The 21195-nt window shown below is 49.3% G+C and overlaps 1 protein-coding gene, 1 non-coding gene and 1 pseudogene across 3 annotated transcripts; 2 read left to right on the forward strand and 1 right to left on the reverse strand.

The window, feature by feature from the left end:
• The first annotated feature begins 111 nt into the window (after positions 1-111).
• Positions 112-9654, forward strand: MISP (mitotic spindle positioning). 2 transcript variants are annotated; one of them, XM_090289091.1, is made up of 5 exons: positions 112-181; positions 5156-6861; positions 7430-7560; positions 8299-8337; positions 8859-9654. In XM_090289091.1, the coding sequence occupies exons 2-5, from the start codon at positions 5211-5213 to the stop codon at positions 8946-8948; spliced, it is 1911 nt and encodes a 636-aa protein (XP_090145217.1). In that variant the 5' UTR covers positions 112-181; positions 5156-5210; the 3' UTR covers positions 8949-9654. The 2 variants fall into 2 exon arrangements, with proteins under 2 accessions (XP_090145217.1, XP_090145218.1); XM_090289092.1 differs by lacking the exon at positions 112-181 and adding an exon at positions 1748-1797.
• A 7999-nt stretch (positions 9655-17653) lies between these two features.
• Positions 17654-18990, forward strand: LOC149999539 (exosome complex component RRP4-like; annotated as a pseudogene).
• Positions 18991-20849: 1859 nt separating this feature from the next.
• LOC149999540 (U6 spliceosomal RNA) lies at positions 20850-20956 on the reverse strand. The gene has a single exon (XR_016513895.1). It is a non-coding gene; the product is annotated as a U6 spliceosomal RNA (small nuclear RNA).
• Positions 20957-21195: the final 239 nt, after the last annotated feature.

Here is a 21195-nt window from a genome sequence, read left to right on the forward strand (position 1 = left end):
AGTTCTTGGATTTCCCGGGCCAGGAGGGGGTGTGGCCATCCAGGGGGGTGGGGCCCGCCAGAGTGTACATAAAGGGAAGCTGGTGGGGCCCCTGCATCCCTCCAGCTCATCCAGTGCCCTGGTGGATTCATCAGCAGAGGCCACACCTGCATCTGAGCACATCTGAGCAGCACCTGGGCAGGTAAGACCTGGAGGTAACAGGGCAACAGCCAGTGGCAGGACTTGCTTTCTGTTTTCTGCTCAGCCCTCCATTCTACACCCACTCTGCCCCTCTCCTGTCCTTTGGCTGCGAGGGTGCCCCTTGCTGGGCTCATAGCTCCCCAGGAAACCTAAAGGACCCCACAGATACCCCAAAGTTCTTCAGGGAACCAGTCTCTGGAAAACAGATGGGGCCACAGGGGAGGAACCATTTATGGGGGTTGCAACTCTGTTCTGTCTGTGACTCAGTTTACCTATCTGTTCAATGGGCATTGAACCCTGAATGGGAGGCTACCCCTTTTGGGAGCAGGACATTGGGGTTCCTGTCTCCATAGTGCCCCAGCACACTGGGTGATGCAGTCTCTACTCTTTGTTGGCCTCAATTTCTCCATATGGACAATAGGTGGTAAGCATGGTAGGCTCAGTTTCAAGTCCCAACCCACTGCTAACGCTGTCTGCCCTTAGGACTTGAAACTTGTTGTACCTCAGTTTCCATGTCTGCAAAACAGGTAAAAGGACCTGCAGTGGTGTGGGGAAGAGACAGCAAAGCTGTCCACCCCAGGTTTTGATAGAACTAGCCCATGTTGCACGCTCAAGCTGCCAGGCTGGGCCCTTTATCTGGACCTGTCTCAAACCCTCCATCCCAGGCAGCCCTGCCAGATTTAGGGCCCAGGGCCCATTTGATGGAGGAAGAGACTGAGGTCCAGAGGGTCCCTGCAGCCAGCGAAGGGTCAGGACAGAGCCCGTCCAATCCACTGTGTCCCCTCCCCCGTAAGCTGATTGCTGGTCCCAGCTGCTTGACTTTCCTGTAAACACTAGGTTCCTGCAGCCCTGGCCATTCTCTGCACCTCAACCGAGAATTGGGCAGGATGGCTGAGCACCTGGGAGGACATGCTGCCCAATGAGAGCTTTAGTGCTCCATCCGTCAGTGGGACTTGGACCTTGCCCACCCACCAGCGTTTTCTGGCACTTTTGATGTCTTCAGTCAGCTCTTTATGTCCAAGTGGCCTGGGAAATTCTCCCAGCTGTGTAATGGTCCCATTTCATGAGAAGGAAACAGAGGCTCATAGAGGTTACAGGGATTTGAGCCCAGACCCACTGAACCCTTGGAGACAGGTAAGCTGGGCTTGTCTCGGAAAAGGGCTCTGGGGAAGTAGCCCCGTGGATGGGTGGAGCCAGGTGGCACCACGGAGGTTGAAGACTTAGACCCCCACAACCCAGAAACGGGTACGTGGTTCATGGACCTGCTGTGTGACCCTGGGCAAACGATGTCCCTTCTCTGAGTGGCACTGAAAAGTGGTGTGAAAGCCAGATGGCAGCTAGAGGGAGGCTTCAGGTGAGTTCCAGCTCCGGGGGCTGGAGGCCTTGGGGGCCGGGGGCAGTGTTCAGTGAGCATGGTGCCTGCCCTCCACCCTGCCTGGATATCGGCTTTCTCTCTCCTTCCCAAGACTTTGTTTCCTTAACCTCGGGTGGGGCCGAGGAGGAGGGGTGCACCTGCCAACTCTGGGTGGGGCCCTGTTCCCTGGCAACCTGTGGGCAGGGCAGTGCCGCCAGAGTGGAGCCGAGGCTTGAAGGCTACTGGGGGCCAGGAGCTGACAGGTGAGGCCAGGGGTGTGAGGGAGCAGGATGCACACAAAGTTACGGGGCGGGGGGGCAGGAGGTTCTGCATGGGGTGAGGTCTGTTTTTGGCATGGGGGGGTCATGTGCCAGTTGGCAACAATCGCTCACCGGTGGGGCCCTTGGGCAGCAGGGAGGGAGACATCCCATCCTCGCCCCATATCCCTCTGGACCCAGCTGGGGTGTCAGGGGCTGGTGGGAGTTTCCCATTGCTCTGCACTTCCATTACTCTGAGGCCCTGAGGTGTGTGTCCTTCCTGCCATCCCCATCCCCTGCCCCATGGAGCACAAGGCCCATCCCTGAACCTTGCCAGGGCCTCAGTCTCCACCCTGGGTCTCTGGCCCCAAATCTGAGAACTTTGAGCCCTGGCCCTCCAAGGGAGGGGCCTGATCTGCACCATGGCCAGAGGCCAGGGAGCACTACCCCCGCCCCGCACCTCGCCCATGGGTTCTGGGAATCCTGGAGGTTGCTGAGGAGGCGCTTATTACCAGCCAGAACCTTGCTTGGGGAGCAGTATGCAATACCCCATGGGGTCCAGAGCTTGGTGGGGGCATTCAGGTGGAAGCGTGGAGGTGGGGCAGTCAGCGTGTAAGGTGTCAGCACAGAGGCTCTGTCCAGTGGAGACAGAGACTCAGTCCAATGTCCAGGTGTGTCGAAGGGTCGGGGGCTCTACCCAGCCAGGAGCCTGGGAGACTGTAGCCCTGCATGATGGCAGAGGGACCCTTGGAGCCCCTTCCTACTGTGTGATCTTCCATGTCTGAGCCTCAGCCCCTCCAGCAGGCCTTTGCCCTGATGGCAGAAGGCCAGTTTCAGTGTGAGAAAGCAAATGTGTGGCACCAGGGGCCATAAATCTAGTTTCAGTTTGGTATTGACATGGATATAGGGTGAGGCTGGAGAAGAATAATCCAGGAGGGCTTCCTGAAGGAGGAGGCAACCAACTAGAAGTGAAGGTTTGAGCTACAGGACCTGTTGCTCTGTCACTCTTATGTGACCCCAGATGAGCACTTTCCCCTCTCTGAGCCTTGGTTCCCTCTGCTCTAAATTGGGGACAAGAACCACAGGATCTTGTGAGGAACAAATAAGATGAGGGTTGAATTGAGACTTGCCCAAGGCCACAGATGAGAGGGGCCCCAGGACTTTGAACCCAAGATCCAGCCTGAGTCCCACACCTTGTTGTCCTCAGTGAATCATCTGGGAGGAATGGGCCAAGGAGGAAGTAGCAACCCCCCCACCCCCACCCCACCTGGCAGGAAGATCCAACACCCTCTGGGCAGGCAGACCTTTTTCCCAGGAGTTAATGTCCCCTGTGGGTTATAAATCCTGGTGAGTGAAAATCCAGCTACTCATTCAGCAAACACTCTGTGTCATCCTTGCCACACCTGCTCTCTCCAGGGAGCCCCAGGGCATGGGGACAGAGCTGACACAGAGGAGAGGCTGTGGTCTAGAGGGGAGCCCCAGAGGGGCAGCTAGGTCTGCAGCTAAAATAACCCAACCCCACATCCTGATCTCCTGGGATGAGTAGTGTTTGCAGAGACCACAGCCTGTTCAACCAGCCTTTATTAAGTACCTGCTGAATACCAGACTCTGGCTGCTCACCTGGGGCCCCTGGGAGAGAGGTTCCTGAGTTGATGGCTTCAGGTGGGAGAAGACAGGCCTTAAATAAGTTTATTCTCCTTTCAAAGACATGTCCACCTCACAAAAACTTTCAAGGAGATAATCTCTGTCAGGGGCTGCTTGGTCATTGGGACAGTGGCTCAGCCCAGTTGCCTGGGATTTATTATCCAAGCCACTTGTTTTAAATATTGTTTTCCTAATTAGTGTTTCAATATTTGATATGTACAAAAGATGGTGTGAAACATAACCTATTAGTTGTAACATTGTTCCCATGATCGATTTTATATTGCTTGATGACACTTTCCCAATTCAGGGAAATGCTGCATTTTCCTTTTTTTAGAACCATATTTAGCTTTTACAAGCAAGTTGGTGTAAAAAGGTAGCAAATATATATAGTAGCTCTGGTGAAACCAGGGTCCAAGCCAAGGACAAGGGCTGCTTGAGGAGTTGGAAACAGCTTGTCTACCTTTCCTTAGCTGTAAAAAAGGTGACACCTAACATTAGGGTGCTGAGAGGGCACACAGGAGATGCTGAGACTATGGGCTCCAGCAGTGGAGGCAATCTGGGGGGTGGGGGGGTGGGGATTCCTGGAGAACCTGTCCCATGGGCTGTAGCTAAGGATGCTGTGGAGGTTCGGAAATGAGGAGCCTCCAGGCAGAGGGTTGGAGGTACCTACAGAGTTTGGGGGTTTGTGCTGAGGTCAGATGGAGGCCTTGAGCACCTGGGGAAGGTAGTGAAAACTGAAACTTGGAGATGCCAGGAGCCACAGAGGTGTGAGATCAGGGATGTGACCTAGAGAGCTCCTAGAGTAATACTCAGCAGGAACCTGGACACTTGGTGGGGGGCCTTCCTGGGGCACTGGGTCAGGGTGTTGCCCAGCCCTGCGGGACAAGGTCCAAGGTGCTCCCTAGTCTGTCTTGGCTTTGTGGGGCCAAGGCAGAGGGTTTGTCTCAGATAAGACAAGGTGTCCCGCTGAGCAGGTGCAGGAGAGAGAACCAGGATATGGAATCTCTAAAGCTAGAATCTGCCAGTTGCCACCCCTCTGTGGGCCTCAATTTTTCCACTGGACATCCCTCGGCAAGAGGCAAGCCTCCTGGAACCATCTGTAAATGTTGGATAACATCTGTAAATGAGGGAATTTCAGAATGTGCATGCCCTGGGACAGAGGCAGACACATGTGCTAGTGGGGGTCAGGGAGGCTGTCCAGGGATGGCTTTGGGTCCAGACACAGTGAACTGAGTGGAAGAGGAGAGCAGTAGGATTAGGGCAGCAGGGTATCCCCAAGGCAGGGTGTGCAGTGACTGGAAGATGATGGTCAGGGGTGCTTGCAAAGGTCAGACACACATAGGGCAAGTTGTTGGGTCAGTACAGGTGTGAGATTCAGGTATGGCTGGATCCAGGAGTTCAAACAACATTTTTTTAGGGTGTTGTGCTGGGGTTGGGGTTGTTCTTGAGCAGACTGTGTCCACAAGTGGGCATGTATGGTCCCTCAGCATTTCTCAGTTTTATCCCACCAACCTAACAAGCCTAACAGAAAGAGGTTACAATTTCTACACTCATTGCCAAGTCCCAGGATTTTCATGTCATTGACCTGGTTGAATCATATGTCCATCCCTGAACCAATCACAGAGGCCACTTGGGCAGGACTTTGCTGTTTGAGAAAATGGACATTGTGCCTCTCCCTGAGTGCTCTGACCTGGTGGCTGTCATTCCTTCTCCTCCTCAGGGAGCTGAAAACATCTCCATCCTTGGAACCTGTAGTACGCTGAAACCTCTAAAACATGGACCGGGTGACGAGATACCCCATCTTCAGCATCCCCCACTCACCAGGCAAGGCTGGCCTAGCCCCCAATGAGGACATCAGCTACACATCCCAGCTGGTGGATGTGGAGCCCTTAGCCAGCGGCTGGGGCCAGGACAAGCCTATAGTGCAGATACCTGATCGCAAGGCCCGGCTGGATGTGTTGAGGATGGGGGCACCTTACAGCCTGCGCACCTTCCCCAGCCAACAGTCCCTTCAGCCAGAGGATGATAAGGATGAGGAAGTGAAGGCCTACCACCTAAACACAAGGGATGCCCTGCCCAGGCAGCCACAGGACCTGGAGCAGGAGCGCTGGGCAGTTATCCAGGGCCAGGCAGTGAGGAAGAGTGGCACAGTAGCCACGATTCATGGCACCCCCGGACGACCTCAGTTCATGGCCCTGGAAGACAATGTGATAGACAGGGAGCAGATCGACTTCCTGGCAGCAAGGCAGCAGTTCCTGAACCTGGAGCAGGCAAATGCGGGGATTCCCCAGAATCCTCCAGCCAGGGTGGCCCCAGCATGTGCCCCACCCAGGGTCAGCCAGTCCCCCAAGACCTTGAATAAGCCACCCCTGGCCAATGGGTATATTGTCTCAGTCAAGCCCCCGGTGAACAAGGTGGTCATGCAAGAGAAGAGAGTCCGCGGTTTGTCCACTGGGTCTGCTGTCCAAGCTATGGTTGATCCTGGTTCCCAGTCCCGAGCAGAATCACTGGAAACCCCTAAAGAAACACCCATTGAGCGGGAGATCCGACTGGCCCAGGAGCGCGAGGCAGCTCTGCGTGAGGAGAGGGGGCTGCAGCAGGTGGTGAGCCACCAGGAGCTGGTGGAGATACCCTCCAGGCCTCTGCTGACCAAGGTGAGCCTGATTGTGGCCCCGCGGAGGGACAGGGGGCGCCCATCACTCTATGTACAGCGTGATATGGTACAGGAGACGCAGCGTGAGGAGGATCACCGGCGGGAGGGCCTGCAGATGGGCTGGGTGTCCATGCCCAACAGGATCTCCGAGGGCCCCCAGCCTGGACTCAGGAGAGCACTTAGCTCAGACTCTGTTCTTGGCCTGGCCCCAGAACTGCGCGTGGCCGACCCCGCTCCAGAGCTGAGGAAGGTGAACCGCATTCCCCCTGATGCCTACCAGCCTTACTTGAGCTCTGGGACACCCCAGCAAAAGTTCTCAGCCTTCCATGCTTATGGCAAGCCTGGTGGTCTCTCTGCAGGTGAGGCCAAGGTGGTGGCCTCACCAAAGGCCACAGGGTCTCAGAAGCATCTCTTGGAATCCTCTGGAAAACCCTTAGGCACAAAGCAGGAGTTCTGGAAGCCCCCCAGGGGATCCCCACAAGCCAACAAGGGTGTCGTGCGATGGGAGTACTTTCGCCTGCGTCCCCTGCGGTTCAGGGTTCCGGATGTGCCTCAGAAGGTTGAGGTCCCCAGAATATGGGGCTGGGAAGTGGCTGGGGCCCCAGCATTGAGGCTACAGAGGTCCCAGTCATCTGAGCTGCTGGACAAGGAGATGGAGAATGTCCTGAGGAGGGAGCGAGAGGTAGCCGAGGAACGACGCAACGCTCTCTTCCCAGAGGTCTTCGAGCAGCTGGACTGTGACCAAGAATCCAGGAGCTCCTCCCAGGCATCAGGTGAGGACATGTCTCAGGAAACAGCTGCTTTGATCTGGGTCTCAGAGGTTAGAGCAAAGGAGGGTGGGGAAATGGAGTTTAGGGGTGTCAGGAGGGGCTGAGGGTGGAGGAACATCTAGGGGACTCTGTCCCTTCCCTCAGTTGGCTGGTCTGCCAGCCTGTTTTCTTAAACTATAGATTTTGGAGAGATTTTGCCCTTGGATTTTTGCTTTATGGACTAGAATGTATTATTAGGCACATAAAGGTGTACAGATGCTGTATCCTCTTGGTCAATTGCTCCTCTTTGTCAGTATTAAGTATCTCCTGTATCACTTTCATTGTTTTTCACTTTTCATGGTTGGCGCATCCATCTATCCAGTTCCTCCTGACTGGTTATTTTGGTCACTGTATCAGCTTTCCTAACAAGCTGTCTGCTCTGTATGTCTGTCCATTCACCTGTCTTCTTAACTGGTCCACCCTCTTGGCCAGATATTCTGTATGTCTCCCGAGCCTTAGTCTGACTGATGTTCTACCCTCAAAGGACTATGGCGCCCTCCCTGATTCTCCTCCACCCCCCTGCCTCCCACAGGCATCACAGGTAGCTATTCAGTGTCAGACTCGCACTTCTTCACCCCTGTTCACTTGCACTCGGACCTGGTGTGGAAGGCAGAGGCCCCTGCCGAGGCTGCTCCCGAGCAGAGAAAGAAGAAGGAGCAGTGGGTGAGTCTAGAATCCTCATGCCCTCAGAGGCCTGCCTGAGGTCTGATACCCTCTCCCCACCACCACACACAATTAGGGCCACAGGAAGATGGTGCAAGACTTGCCAAGGGTCACATGGTCTGTAAGTCCCTCAGCTGAGACTTGAACACAGGCCTGAATCTACACCCTACATTTGTAACTATGACGCCATCTCTTCTCTGAGCGTGGTATTGGAGAGAATAACACCAGCTCTGGCCTCACACAGCTGGTACTCATAGCCTGGCCTCATGGGCTGGGCACAGAGTGGAGCCCAGTGACCCAAGTTCAAGTCTCATCCCTGCCACTTGCTGGCTGTGTGATGTTGGGCGAGTCCCTGCCCCCTTCTGACCCTCAGTCTCCTCCTCTTGTGAAATGAGCATGATAATAAGACCAGCCACCTCCAAGTCTTACAACAGCGCTTGGCCATGGGAAGAGCACCATAAATGCTGGCTGTCTTTATTATGCTGAAGTCGACAAAGAGGAAAAATCATTGCAAATGATAGACTGAGACTGCACTGAGGGGAACAGCATGAGGGAACAGCATGGTGGCTGACCGAGTCTGGAGTGATCAAGGGGCACATAAGAGGGCCATGGTGGGCATGAAACACCTTCCTCCTGCCTCAAATGGTGACTGAGTGGGCTGTGCATTGAGATCCAGGTAGGCTCTGCAGTGGGGCGGGGCAGAAGGCCCAGGGACTGACGTATGTTCCTTTCCTATAGTATGCTGGCATCAACCCCTTGGACCATGTCAACTCAGAGGTGAGTGTGCTCCTGGCTTTTTCCTCCCTTTCGGTACCCCTGCTCCATGGCACCATCAAAATCTTTCTTTTGGGTGTGAGGACTTCACTGGGTAGCTTCTCAATTGATAGTGTCTGCCTGCAGTGCATTTTTCTCTGATCTGCTTGTAATGCCTGCCACAGGAGCAGGTTGTGAAAGTGGGTGCACTTGCAGCTTCTTTGTCAAATAATGAAGGTTTTAGAGCAGACTGGGCCCAAGACAAGGGCATTTTCTTTGGGGGAGGGGCTCATCTGAGAGTATGGAGAAGGCCAGCTACCTCAGTGGACTTGTGGAATATATCTGGGGCCATCTTTGAGCTGAGCTCAAAATACCAGCCCCAGGCATTTCCCCTGCTATGGAACTCAGCATGAGTTAGCACATCCCTTGGTGCTATTATTAGGAGTAGAAGGTCTGAAACACAGACCTGTTCTAAGCCAGTTGGCAGTGGGAGAGGTGTCTTGGGGGTTAGGACCGTAATGGGGACCCTATGCCTCCTCTTGCAGGTCCTGGAAGCCACGCGGGTGACCCGCCGTAAGAATGCCAAGGCTGAACGCTGGGAAGCTGGTGTCTATGCCAGTGAGGATGAGGACTGAGCCTGGAGACAGGGGCACCCTGACCGTGTGGGAACTGCCAAGACCATCACCAAGCCGCCCCTCCCTCCACTTTAGGAAAGAGGTCCCCATTTAAATCCACAATCCGAGAATCAGAAATGACATGCTGACAATCCTGGGGGTGCTGTGCCTTCAGACTCGAGGACTTTCTTCTCTGTTTTTATTTTCCTACAGAAATTGTTCTGCTTTTTCTGCGTCTAAAGCTGGGGATGAAATGGGACCTCTATCAATTCTTTCTGTTTCTAGGACTTTGCCAAATACTCTTGGGTCCAAGAAGAAAGCTCCCCCACCCTTACTCCAGTTGTAATTGCTCCCACTAGTCTGAGGGCAGAGAGGCTGGTTGGAGGAAGACGTAGGTGTTGGCACCTTGAGAAGCTGCAGGTCTGAGAGGAGAAACACTTGGCCCCCTCTAAGTCTCCATCTGAGAAGGGGGGACGTGCCCCACTCCTACCCTGGGAAACGTTCCAGTCTGAGAAAGGAAACCTGAGCACCCAATCTGGGGTCCTTCATGCTGCGCTGCAGTCTCCTCCATGGTGAAGCAGCAAAGCCCTGACATGATAGGGTCCCGGGAGGATAGTACCTGGCCTGGCAGAGAAAAGGGCTTCATTTGTGGGCTAAAAGGGGTCCTTCTGCTCCACCCCTCCAAACTGCCTGTCCACACCCATCATGAAATAAACTCTCCCCATCACGTCTGGTTCACTTCTCTTGCTGACACTCACTGTGTTCCCATGGGGCCTTCACCCCATCACACGGGGCTGCAAGCCCCACAACAGGCAGTCAGGGTCACACTCAGCATTCCCAGTATGCAGCATGCAGCAGGTGCTCAATCAGTGCTTGTGCAGTGACCATCCTCAGTACTGCCAGGCCCACTCTCTTCACGTCGCCCCATCCCATTGACTGAGTCATTGCTCTTCCATCATACTCAAAGTGCCTGTTAAAGACAAATACTTTTAGTAAAGGAACTAGAATAAATAACCCATGGACATGTACCATAAGGTGGGAATTGACTGTGGGAGAAGAGCTGGGCTGGGAGGAGGCGGGGAGAAATTGGGGAAAAAGAGGAAAACTGTACTAGAAAAACAATAAATAAATCAAAAAAAAAAAAAAAAAAAAAAAGAAAAGAAAAGGCAAGTACTGTGTGATTCCACTCACAGAAGGTCCCCAGAGGAGTAAGAGTCACAAAGACAGAAAATAGATGGTAGGTGACGGGCTCGGGGAGGGGAAAGGGGGTTAGTGTTTAATGGGGACAGAATGTCCGTTTGGGAAGATGAGAAAATTCTGGAGATGGATGGTGGTAATGGCTGCACTACATTGTGAATGTGTTTAATGCCACTGAGCTGTGTACTTGAAAATGGTTAAGATGGTAAATTTTGTTATGTGTATATTAACATAATAAAAATGGGGGGAGTACTGGCTCTCTTGAAGGCATAAGAAGGCCCTTGGGAACCATCAGAGGAAGCTTAAAAAAATTAGAAGTACCCTAAAAATGCAACATCCTCTTTGAAATTCTTAACTTGTCATGACTGGCATGTCCTGATGAGTCCAGAAGTGTGACCATTAGAAATGTCTTGTTTTTAACATTTTCTTTTCATTTAATTCTTTTAATGAGGCAGTCACCTTAGAAAGCAAAGGTAGAATTCTATCCACCTGCCAGGCTGACTGCCCAGGAGGTATTCGGTGAATGGTTTAAATAAATTCTTAGAGGAATTCTCAAAGGAGGGCAGGTCTGTCTGGAAAGTGAAGGGATTTCAGGGAGGGCTCTCGGTGAAATGAAGCCAGGCGGCCAGTGGGCGGCACTTCTCAGATCTCGTATCTGTGGGTCCCTCCTTGGCTGCCCCTCATTCTTTCCTGCGAGGGGTAGATACTTTTCCCTGGTTTTCCCTCAGCTCAATGTATTATGATCCAGGAAGGGAGGAGAGTTCTCTCCCAGGCCATTAAAGGCTGAAATGCAAACCCAACTTTCTGTCTAAAATGCCAGAACCTTGCCTCTTTCCCAGGTCTGCTTCTCAGCCCTTTTTACAGCATTCCCACCTTCCCCTCTGAGCACCATGCTTGTTCAATTGACTCCTGCAGGATCGTGAGGTATTCAAGAGGCCATGCCAAGGTGGTCAGCTTTCACTTTCAGGGGAACCTCTCTTATGCCTGGGGAGTCAGGGCTGCCATTGGCTGAGGGGGCAGGGTTGTGAGAAAAAACCCAGGACACCCAGTTACATGTGAATTTCAGGCCAACAACAAACGACTTTTTTAATATAAGCATGTCCATGCAATATTTGGGACATACATATGCTAAAAGAAAACATTCATTGTTTATCTCAGTTTCAAATGTAACTGGTCATTCTGTTTTTTGGGTTTTTTTTTTTTTTTAATCTCACCCAAGGCTATGTTTACTGATTTGAGAGAGAGAGGAAGTGAGAGAGAGAGAGAGAGAGAGAGAACACGGGACAATGCTCCAACCAATGGAGCCAACCAGCCAGGGCCATCCTGCATTTTTAATTACTAAATCTGGCTGCCCTTAATGGGCGACCGCCAGACTGGCCAACTCTACCCCCTGGGGGACTTGTAGGCGTCCAGGAACAGCAGGACAGGCAGGTCTCAAAACACAAGCACTTCAAATGCATTCATCACTGGTGCTGCAGTTCCTCCGGCAGCATGAAGCACATGACTAGCCTTGAGACAGGACAAGAGGGCTGCACAGGAGCATGGGAAGCCTGAGCCACCAGGACTATTCCTGGAATAATCTACCACACTGTGGGAACTTAAAAGACCCTTACCCTCCCTATGCCTCAGTTTCCTCATTTGTAGCACGGGATATCAATAGTATAATATTACCTCCACAGGGCAGTGGTGAGGATTAACTGATTAACAGAGTATGTACTATACACCTGGGATGCAGTAAATGCCAAATTAGTATTGGTTCTGATTAATCATTGTATGATAATTTGATTCATGTCTGTTGCCCCACCAGGTTGAGTGCCTGATTGCTAGGGGAAGAGGGTGTCTGTCTTGTCCCTGTCATATACACAGTGCCTAGACCAGGGCCTGGCAAATCATAGGTGCTCAATAAATATCACAGTTTCTCACCAGTTACTAAGTGTCCGATGCCATTCAAATCACCGGAACCCAGGTGTGACCAAGAAGCATGCTGTCCACACCATGGAGCTCACAGGGATTAAACAATGACACTTAGCCCTGACTGGTGTGGCTCAGTTGGTTGGGTGTCATCCCACAAAGCGAAAGGTCATGGGTTCGATTCCCGGTCAGGGCATATGCCTGGGTCACAGGTTTGATCCACAATCGGGGCGCATACAAGAGGCAACCGATCAATGTTTCTCTCTCACATCAATATTTCTCTCCTCTTTCTCCTTCCTTTCCCCTCTCTCTACAAATAAATAAATATTTTTTAAAAATAAATGAAAAAAATAAACAATGACACGTGTGTTGCAAAGGCTGGTGACACACAAGGCAATGAAAATCGTAAGCAGGAACAGAATGTCGCAAGTGATGAGGCAGCTTTCTGACCCTGGGTGGTCAGAGGAGACCTCTCGGAGGACGTGACCTTTGAGCAGAGGCCAGAATTAGGTGAAAGAATGAGCCAGAGGAACATAACCAGGAAGCGGGCACAGCACTCGCAAAGGCAGTGAAGCTGGACCAAGCTTGGCATGTTGGAGGAAAAGCAGGGAGAACTGTGTGGATGGAGTGGAATGAGTGAGAGGGAAACACAGGGAAGATGAGAGCAAAGAGATGATGGAGGAGGGAGGTCGTGCCGGATTCTGTGAGGGACCTGGGAGCCTTGGAGGGCAGTGGGCAGAACAGATTAGGTGCTCCCACGCGCCCTCTGGTGGTTTTGGGGATGACAGACCACAGACGCCAGGTTGGAGTTGATACAGGGACCTGCAGGTGATGGTGGAGCTCCTACTCTTTGCCATTGCAGGTGGATGAGACATGTTTGTGGAGAAAAGGCAGGGAATAAATGGCATCAAAGTCAGCCCCTCCTGGACGAATGGTCCCTGGGCTCCTGATTTTCTTGCTGCCTCCCCAGGTCCTTGCTACATGATTGCCCTCCATGAGCAGTTCACTCAGCTGTTTGCTGCTCCTCAGATCTTTACAAAAGGCTTGCCTGATTAGGTCAGGCCCACCCAGCATCATCTCCCTTTGAATCAATGCAGAGTCAACTGATTTGGAAACACTAATTACATCTGGAAAGGCCCTGCACCTGCTAATAGTGTCCTGTACACACTCAAGGGCATTATATAGGGTTTGTACGTGGGAGCAGGAATCTTGAGGCCACCTCAAAATTCTGGTCATTTTGGGAGGGCCTAAAGCAGGGTTTAGGGTAACGACTCTGGTGCGATGAATTGGGTTCAAATCTCATTCCCAGCTCCTATTCTTTGAGTTGTCTTAAGTTAACCATCCATTTTCCCCTCCCGAGCCTCAATTTCCCTATCAGTAAAGTGTAGCTGACCCCTTGGCCCATAGGACTGACAGGACAATGAAGTGAGGTGACTGAAGAAAATTCTTCACCCTTGAGGTCTCAAACTGGAGGCATTCAAAACACAGCCTTTGCCCTGACTGGTATGGCTCAGTGGATTGAGCACTGGCCTGTGAAACAAAGGGTTGCTGGTTCAATTCCCAGTTGGGGCACATGCCTGGGTCGTGGACCAGGTCCCCAGTTGGGGGGAGCGTAAGAGGCAACTACACATTGGTGTTTCTCCCTCTTCCTCTCTCCTTCCCTTCCCCTCTCTCCAAAATAAAATAAAATAAAATCATTTAAAAACAAACAAAAGAAAACCCCCACAGACTTCTCTTACTTAGCTATCAGTGTTTTACTTTGCTTTCTTTTAAAAAAAATATTTTATTTATTTATTTTTAGAGAGAGGGAAAGGGAGGGAGGAAGAGAGGAAAAGAAACATTGATGTGCAAGGTTGCCTCTCGTATGCACCCAACTGGGGATCTGACCCTCAACCTTTCAGTTTGCAGGCCGGCGCTCAATCCACTGAGCCACACCAGCCAGGGCTACTTTGTTTTCTTTAAAAGAATTTGCCAAAGTTGAGAAGCAGGAAATTTTAAAAATATGGATTTGTACCTTCTCTTTAAAAGTCCCCACTTTCTGGCCAGGCTCAACAGGGTTTTATGGAGCTGCACTGGGACGGGGTAGAGCAGCATCCCCTCATCAGACAGGCTCTGGGCCTCTGAGGTCCCTCCCAAACTCACTGCAGGTGGGCTCCGAGTGGATCTGTTAGGCAGAACACCTGTCACTATCTTACCACATTTTTCTTGTACAAGAGCAAGAAGGAAACTATAACTGGATTAAAAATGAGTGATGGCCTTGTGAGAGCAGTTTCTTTAAAAATAAATCTTCCTTTGCCATATGACTCTCAAATTCCAGGTATCATCCCAGCAGGACCTAACATGGGGTAAAAACTGGGCCTGAGATCTGAGGCCATTTGCAGAGCCACCAGAACCCTGCTTTGCAAAGGCAGTTTCTGTCTTGGGTTAAACAGGGTTCCTGCAAACTCATAGCCACCTGGAACTTCAGACTGTGATATCACTTGGTGACAGGGCCCTTGTGGGCATGAGGATAGACTAAATAGATGGCTACACTGATCTTCTGTGACACGATGGGGTTGTCAGTGCCTGCCAAATGTTTAACATGGAGCTCATGTGTTTCTGGCTGCGTTTCTTGGCTCACTGGTTCAGGTGTCCATCATCACTGCCCATTCCTCTCCTAGCCTTGTTGACCCTCAGGGATGTTATGAGGATTACCAGGCACCTGGCACACAATTGGTGCTGAATAAATGTTACTATTGACCAAGTAAATAAACCAATCCTCACTAGACAACATGAGACTTAAAGCAACTTACTTCCTGATTTGAGACTAAGAGCAACTGCATGCTGCCACCAGAGGGCAGCAAAACACCAGCAATGTGGCACATGAGCCCACCGGCCTAAAGAAGCCTGCCCACTGCCTCTTGCAATTTCCCATTCCTCTCCCTGGCAGAGACTCCCCAGCACCCGTGAGTGCGCAGACTGGAGAAAACACAGCACCAGGGCCGCAGCCCCACAAAACACCCCTGGGCTGCTGGGGACAACAAAGAGAGGAGTGGCAATGGGCAGAGCCCATGGAGCCACATTCCAGAGAAAAAGAGCACACCCTCTTACATTTTAATGTATTTAAGTACATTTTAATGGATTTATCCCCCAGAACATTATAGTCGTTGAAAATTTGTGGAAATTTTAAAAAGTATGTATATTAAAACTCATGGCACTATTTTGGGTTTACATGAATATTTTTGTATTTATACTCCAAACAGAACATATAATTTTCTTCCAGTCCACCCCCTGCAAACTACTTTTCCTGTGTTGGTTTCCTGCTTGGGACCTGCTGAGTGGGGGGATGACAGCTTGTGGGCACAGAGCTTCCTCTGTGAGGTGACGAAAATGTTCTGGAATTAGACAGTGGTAAGGGTTGCACAAGTCTGTGAATGTACTAAAAAACACTGGATCATCCACTTTAAAATAGTGGATTGTTATGTGATGCAATTACATCTCAATTAAAAGACATTTCCATTACTTTCTGAAGGTGGCTGCCTCCTACCACTGACTTTGCATTCTTACCTGTGCTATCAGGGATTTTCCCTGGCAAGATGGTGGCCAGCACTTGGCACTACTGATCTTTTTGGTTTTAGCTGTTCTCATGCTGCAGTGGCCCCTCTCTGGGGTTTTTATCTGCACTTCCCTGTGGACTGGTGCTGTCAAGTACATGCTTATGGCCACTGGCATCCTTTCTCAGGATATGCCCTTTCAGGTCCTTGGCCCATTTTCTTAACTTGGATTGTCTGATTTCTTTCATTGATTTGTGAGGGTTCTTTACATATGCTAGACCCAAGTTCTTTGTTGTATTATGTACTACAACTATCTTCTCCCAGCCTATGCTTTGCCTTTTGACTCCCCTAATGGTGTATTTGGACAAATCAGATTGTTTAAAAGAAAATAGTAAATGTTTTAATTAGAACTAAATCTTATAGGCAAGAAGGCTCAGCAGATGAGTCATTGCGGAGACAGTTTACCAGAGTAGCATCAGCTTTTCCATGTGGAGGGCAGAGAAAATAAGATAAGCTTCATTCACAAATAGATGCCAAGGTTTCCAGAAGCACCCTGGCTTGTCCTGGGTCACCTGGGGGAGCAACCCCATTCTGTGCTCCTGATCTGAGTAGAAAAGTCTGGGAGGGATGTTTCTAAAAGACACCCATTCTGTCCCACATTAGGGTATTTCTAACAAATCTGCATGAAATCCTCAATTTCAAGTTACAAAACCTCATTTTCTGCCAAGTGTAATGGATGAGAAGGCCACTATTTATGTCTTGTCCCCTCTGGCTGGCTGCCTCATAGGTCAATCATTTATGTAACTATGTGGTGTGGAGTGAGGACATGGCCACCCACTGGGGCTCCCTGAGGACCTGTGCCCCATCCCTGTCCACTTCTGGGCCCCCTGGACCAATGGGTGCTGGGAGATGCCAGAGTAGGCAGCCGGAAACATTGTGTCCACACTGGGTTATCAATGCCCAGTGTTTCTGGATATTATATGTCTGGGGTCCTGTACTTCCTCACAAAATAATTGAAAACTGGCTGGTGACTGAGGGGCAAGTCAGCCCTGACCACACTCCTCTTTTGATTCCAAAGTGCGACAGGCAGAATCTGAAGTGGGGCTCCCTTACCTGGAGCTTGGTAAAAGGGTGGGGGCCAGGGCCCTCCCTGATACGCACCAGCCCTGTTTCTCACAGGAACCCATGGAAAGTTCTCCTGGTCTGCTGAGCTGCTCTCATCAATAAGTCATTGGCAGGATGAATGATTCTTCCCCAGGGAGCCTCACCCTCTCCGTGCCCTGGACGGGCCATGTTGGGATGTCAAAACCGCTGGTTAAGCCATTTCTCAAAAGGTCAAACAGGGAATTACTGTGTGACCTAGTAATTCCCCTCCTTGTTGGAAATGAAGATGAGAAGTGAAAACTCATGTACACACAACAATCTATATACCTATGTTCACTATTCACAAGTCACAGCAGCACAATTCACAACAGACAAAAGGGCGACACAACTCGAGTGTCTATCAGTGGGTGAATGAACACAATGCGATCCCTCCGTACACTGGAATATTACTCAGTCGTGAAAAGGAGTGAATCACTGACACTCGCTGCAACATGGATGGACCTTGAACACACGATGCTCAGTGAGAGAAGCCAGACACAAATGACCACACAGTGTGTGATTATATTTATGTGAAATGTCCAGGACAGAGACAGGAAGTAGGTCAGTGGCTCTCAGGGTCTGGGGGAGGGGGAGGGGGTGACTACTAATTGGGATGGGTTTTGGGGGGTAGCAATGAGGATGTTCTGGAGTTAATAGTACTGATGGTTGCACAATTCTACGAATATACTAGAAACCATTGAATTGTATAATTTATTTTTTATGCATAGTTTCAAAATATATCTTTACCAGGTTTGTGTACAATTTAATTTATATAACACAGGCAGATACTTTAAAAAGTCTGTTTCAATTCACCATTTCACTTATTCCACCAATTCATCTTTCTAGGAACACTTCCCACATTCTTTTTTTTTTTTTTTCCAGCTTTATTGAGGTATGAGTGACGTATAAAAATTGTACATGTATGTATTCATTGGTACCAAGATGGCAATGGAAATGAGGCTTTCCATCACTTGCAAGCCTCTTAGTGAGAGCCTGCGCCGCAGGACTAAGAAGCACTTGGTGGTGCGGCAGGACACAATCATCACGGACACAGGTTTCATGTGGGGCCATGGAACTTATATGGGGGGAGAGAAACTCATTGCCTCTGTGACTGGTTCTGTGGAGAGAGTAAGCAAGCTGATCTGTGTGAAAGCTTCGAAAACCAGATATAGTGGTGAAGTAGGTGATGTCATAGAGGTTCAACAAAAGAGGTAGAAGGCGGAGACCAAGTCCAGGCTGCCTGTAGTCTTGCTTCTGTCATCCATGAACCTTCCCACAGAAGAGCTGAGGGGAAGATCTGAGGAAGATGAGCTGGTAATGAGAGGGTTTTTTTTTTGTTTTGTTTTGTTTTTTGCAGAAAAGGGAGCTTATCAGTGCTGAGGTCCAGGCACTGTTCTCTGACCTAGTTGTCTCTCTGCACACAAGGAGTCTGAAACACAGAAAACTAGGTCAGGGTGTTTTGGTCCAGGTTTCCCTTCCTGGTAAAATGATAGAAGACTCACTTCCATGACTTTCCTTGAGGTGCCTCAGGGATTCTGGGCAAAAACAGCTTCATCTGCATCTACCCTACACCTGAGCACAAAGAAGAGGCTGCAGGGGACTTTGTTGCAAAACCTGTCTCCCTTGCTGATCCAGAGATGATCTCCTGGCTTCAGAACTATATTATCATCTCCCTGGTAACTCAGAGGATAATGCTGTATGATACCAGCATCCTGTATTGCTATGAGGCACCCCTTCCACATCAATTAAACACATATTTTTATTTTTTATATATATTTTATTTATTTATTTTTAGAGAGAGGGGAAGGGAGGGAGAAAGAGGGAGAGAAACATCAATGCGTGGTTGCCTCTTGCGTGTCCCCAACTAGGGACCTGGCCTGCAACCCAGGCATGTGCCCTGACTGGGAATCAAACCAGCGAACCTTTGGTTTACAGGCCGGTGCTCAGTCCATGGAGCCACACCAGCCAGGGCTAAAGACATTTTTTAAAAATATTTTATTTATTTTTAGAGAGGGGGGAAGGGAGGGAGGAAGAGAGGGAGAGAAACATTAATGTGTGAGAGATACATCTATCGGTTGCTTCTTGTGCACCCCCAACTGGAGACCTGGCCCACAACCCAGGCATGTGCTCTGACTGGGAATCAAACTGGCGACCCTTAGGTTTGCAGGCCGGCACTCCATCCACTGAGCCGCACCAGCCAGGGCAACATCTTAAAACCAGAAATAATGGAGGAAATTCTGATGGAAATGTGTCAGAGGGTTTTAGAACAGGGGGGATAAGGAGAAGCATCTGAAGGACAGGGCTGTGGATCTGACTGGAGCAGTTCTTGAAAGTGAAGAATCTGACCTGTAGTCCCTATGGGTGACTCAGCAAAGACCTAGGGCTGGAAAACTCATCACTGGATCTACATCGGGTTGCCTCCACCCCTAGTCCTGCTTTTTTCTGTTCAAAGGCAAAGCCTGTGTTGCCGGCCCTGTGGGCTGCCTGCAGATCCCTAGCACTCGGGGTGGTTTGGGGGCTTTAAAAGCACACAGTGTTCCAGCCAAGGGGACTCCCATCCTGGAATAATACAGAAAATCTTCTGTTTTCTATTTACCATCAATTCACAAGGCACAATGCCCCATGAAATTATCCCTATAAAAAAACATGGCCTCTCTGCCCTGGCTGGTGCTGGTTCGATTCCCAGTCAGTGCACAGGCCTGGTCTGCAGGCCGCGTCCCCAATTGGGGGGCGCATGAGAGACAACCACATATTGATGTTTCTCTCCCTCTTTCTCCCTCCCTGCCCCTCTCTCTAAAAATAAATAAATAACATCTTTAAAAAACAAAACAAAAAAAATGGCCTCCCTGACCCCCAAATTGTCTGTTTTGGCTTCCATTCCCACCTCCTCTACAACAGAATTATGACATTGAAGAGTATAGTTGGTAAAGTTAACCCAACAGTCAAATGAAAAAAGAAAGTTAACCAAGCAAAAAAAAAATTGTGTCTATTTAAGGTGTAGAATGTGATGGTTAGATATCTGTATACATTGTGAAATGATCACCACAATCAAGCTAATTAACATCTCACGTAGTTACCTTTCCTCTTTTGGTGATGAGAACACTGAAGACTCACTCTCAGCAAATTTCAAGGACACAACACAGTGTTCTTGCTACAGTCAGCACATTAGATGCCCAGAATTTACTGATCTCATATCTGAATGTTTGTGCTCTTTGACCAACATCATCCCATTTCCACACCCCCCAGACCCCTGGAACCACCATTCTACTCTCCGTTTCTGTGAGTTTGACTGTTTTAGATTCCCAGTATACAGTATCAGTCTTTCTTTGACTTATCTCTCTTAGCATAATACCCTTCATGTCCATCCATATTGTCAAAATTAGATTTTATTCTTTTTACAGCCAAGTAGTATTCCATTGTATATATGTACATTTTCTTTATCCAATCATGTATTGATTGATGGGCATTTAGGTTGCTTCCACATCTTGGCTATAGTAAATTAACGTTGTTACGAATGTAGGGGTGCACATATCTTTTCAAATTAGAATTTTGGATTTCTTTGGATAAATACCCAGAAGGGGAATTGCTGAGTCATAAAGTAGTTCCATTTTTAATTTTTTAAGGAACCTCCATACTATTTTCCACAGTGGCTGCACTGATCTGCATTCCCACCAACAGGGCACGAGGATTCCCTTTCTCCATATCCTCAACAACACTTGTTTGCTGATTTATTGATGATAGCCATTCTGATAGGCATGAGGTAATATCTCATTGTGGTTTTAATTTGCATTTCCCTGATTATTAGTGATGTTGAGCATCTTAATATGTCCATTAATCATCTGTATGTCCCCTTTGCATGAATGTCTATTTAAGTCCTATGCACATTTTTTAATTGGGTTATTTGTCATTCCTATGTCACATCTGGATCTCACTGTTAGGAGGGTCCTGCTCTGCCCTGCCCTTCTCAACATCCTTTTTTTTTTTTTTTTTTTGAGTAATTTTATTTCTTTATTTGTTTTGCCTTCCATCTTAGCCTTTATTCAGCATTAAACTAGGTTCCCAGTGAATGCAATAAAACAAGAAAGAATAAGAAAGGCATGTGAGTTGGAAGAAAGAAACAAATTATTATTTGCAAAAAATATATATGGAACACTTCACAAATTTGGGTGTCATCCTTACGCAGGAGCCATGCTAATCTTCTCTGTCTCATTCCAGTTTTAGTGCATGTGCTGTCAAAGTGAGCATTTTTGAGTAATTTTAGGTTTACAGAAAAACTGAGCAAAAAAAACAGAGAGTTCATATATACCTTCATATCAATTTCCCCATTATTTTCTCCTCTATTATTAATATCTTACATCGAGGTGATACACCTCATCATAATTGATGAGCCAAAAATGGATACATTATTATTCACCAAAGTCCACAGTGGACATCAGGGTTCTTTTATGGTGTTGGACACTCTATGGATTTGGACAAATGCACAA

The sequence above is a fragment of the Furipterus horrens genome, unplaced genomic scaffold (genome assembly GCF_987537825.1).
Source record: "Furipterus horrens unplaced genomic scaffold, mFurHor1.1.pri manual_scaffold_10, whole genome shotgun sequence".
Lineage (NCBI taxonomy): Eukaryota > Metazoa > Chordata > Mammalia > Chiroptera > Furipteridae > Furipterus > Furipterus horrens.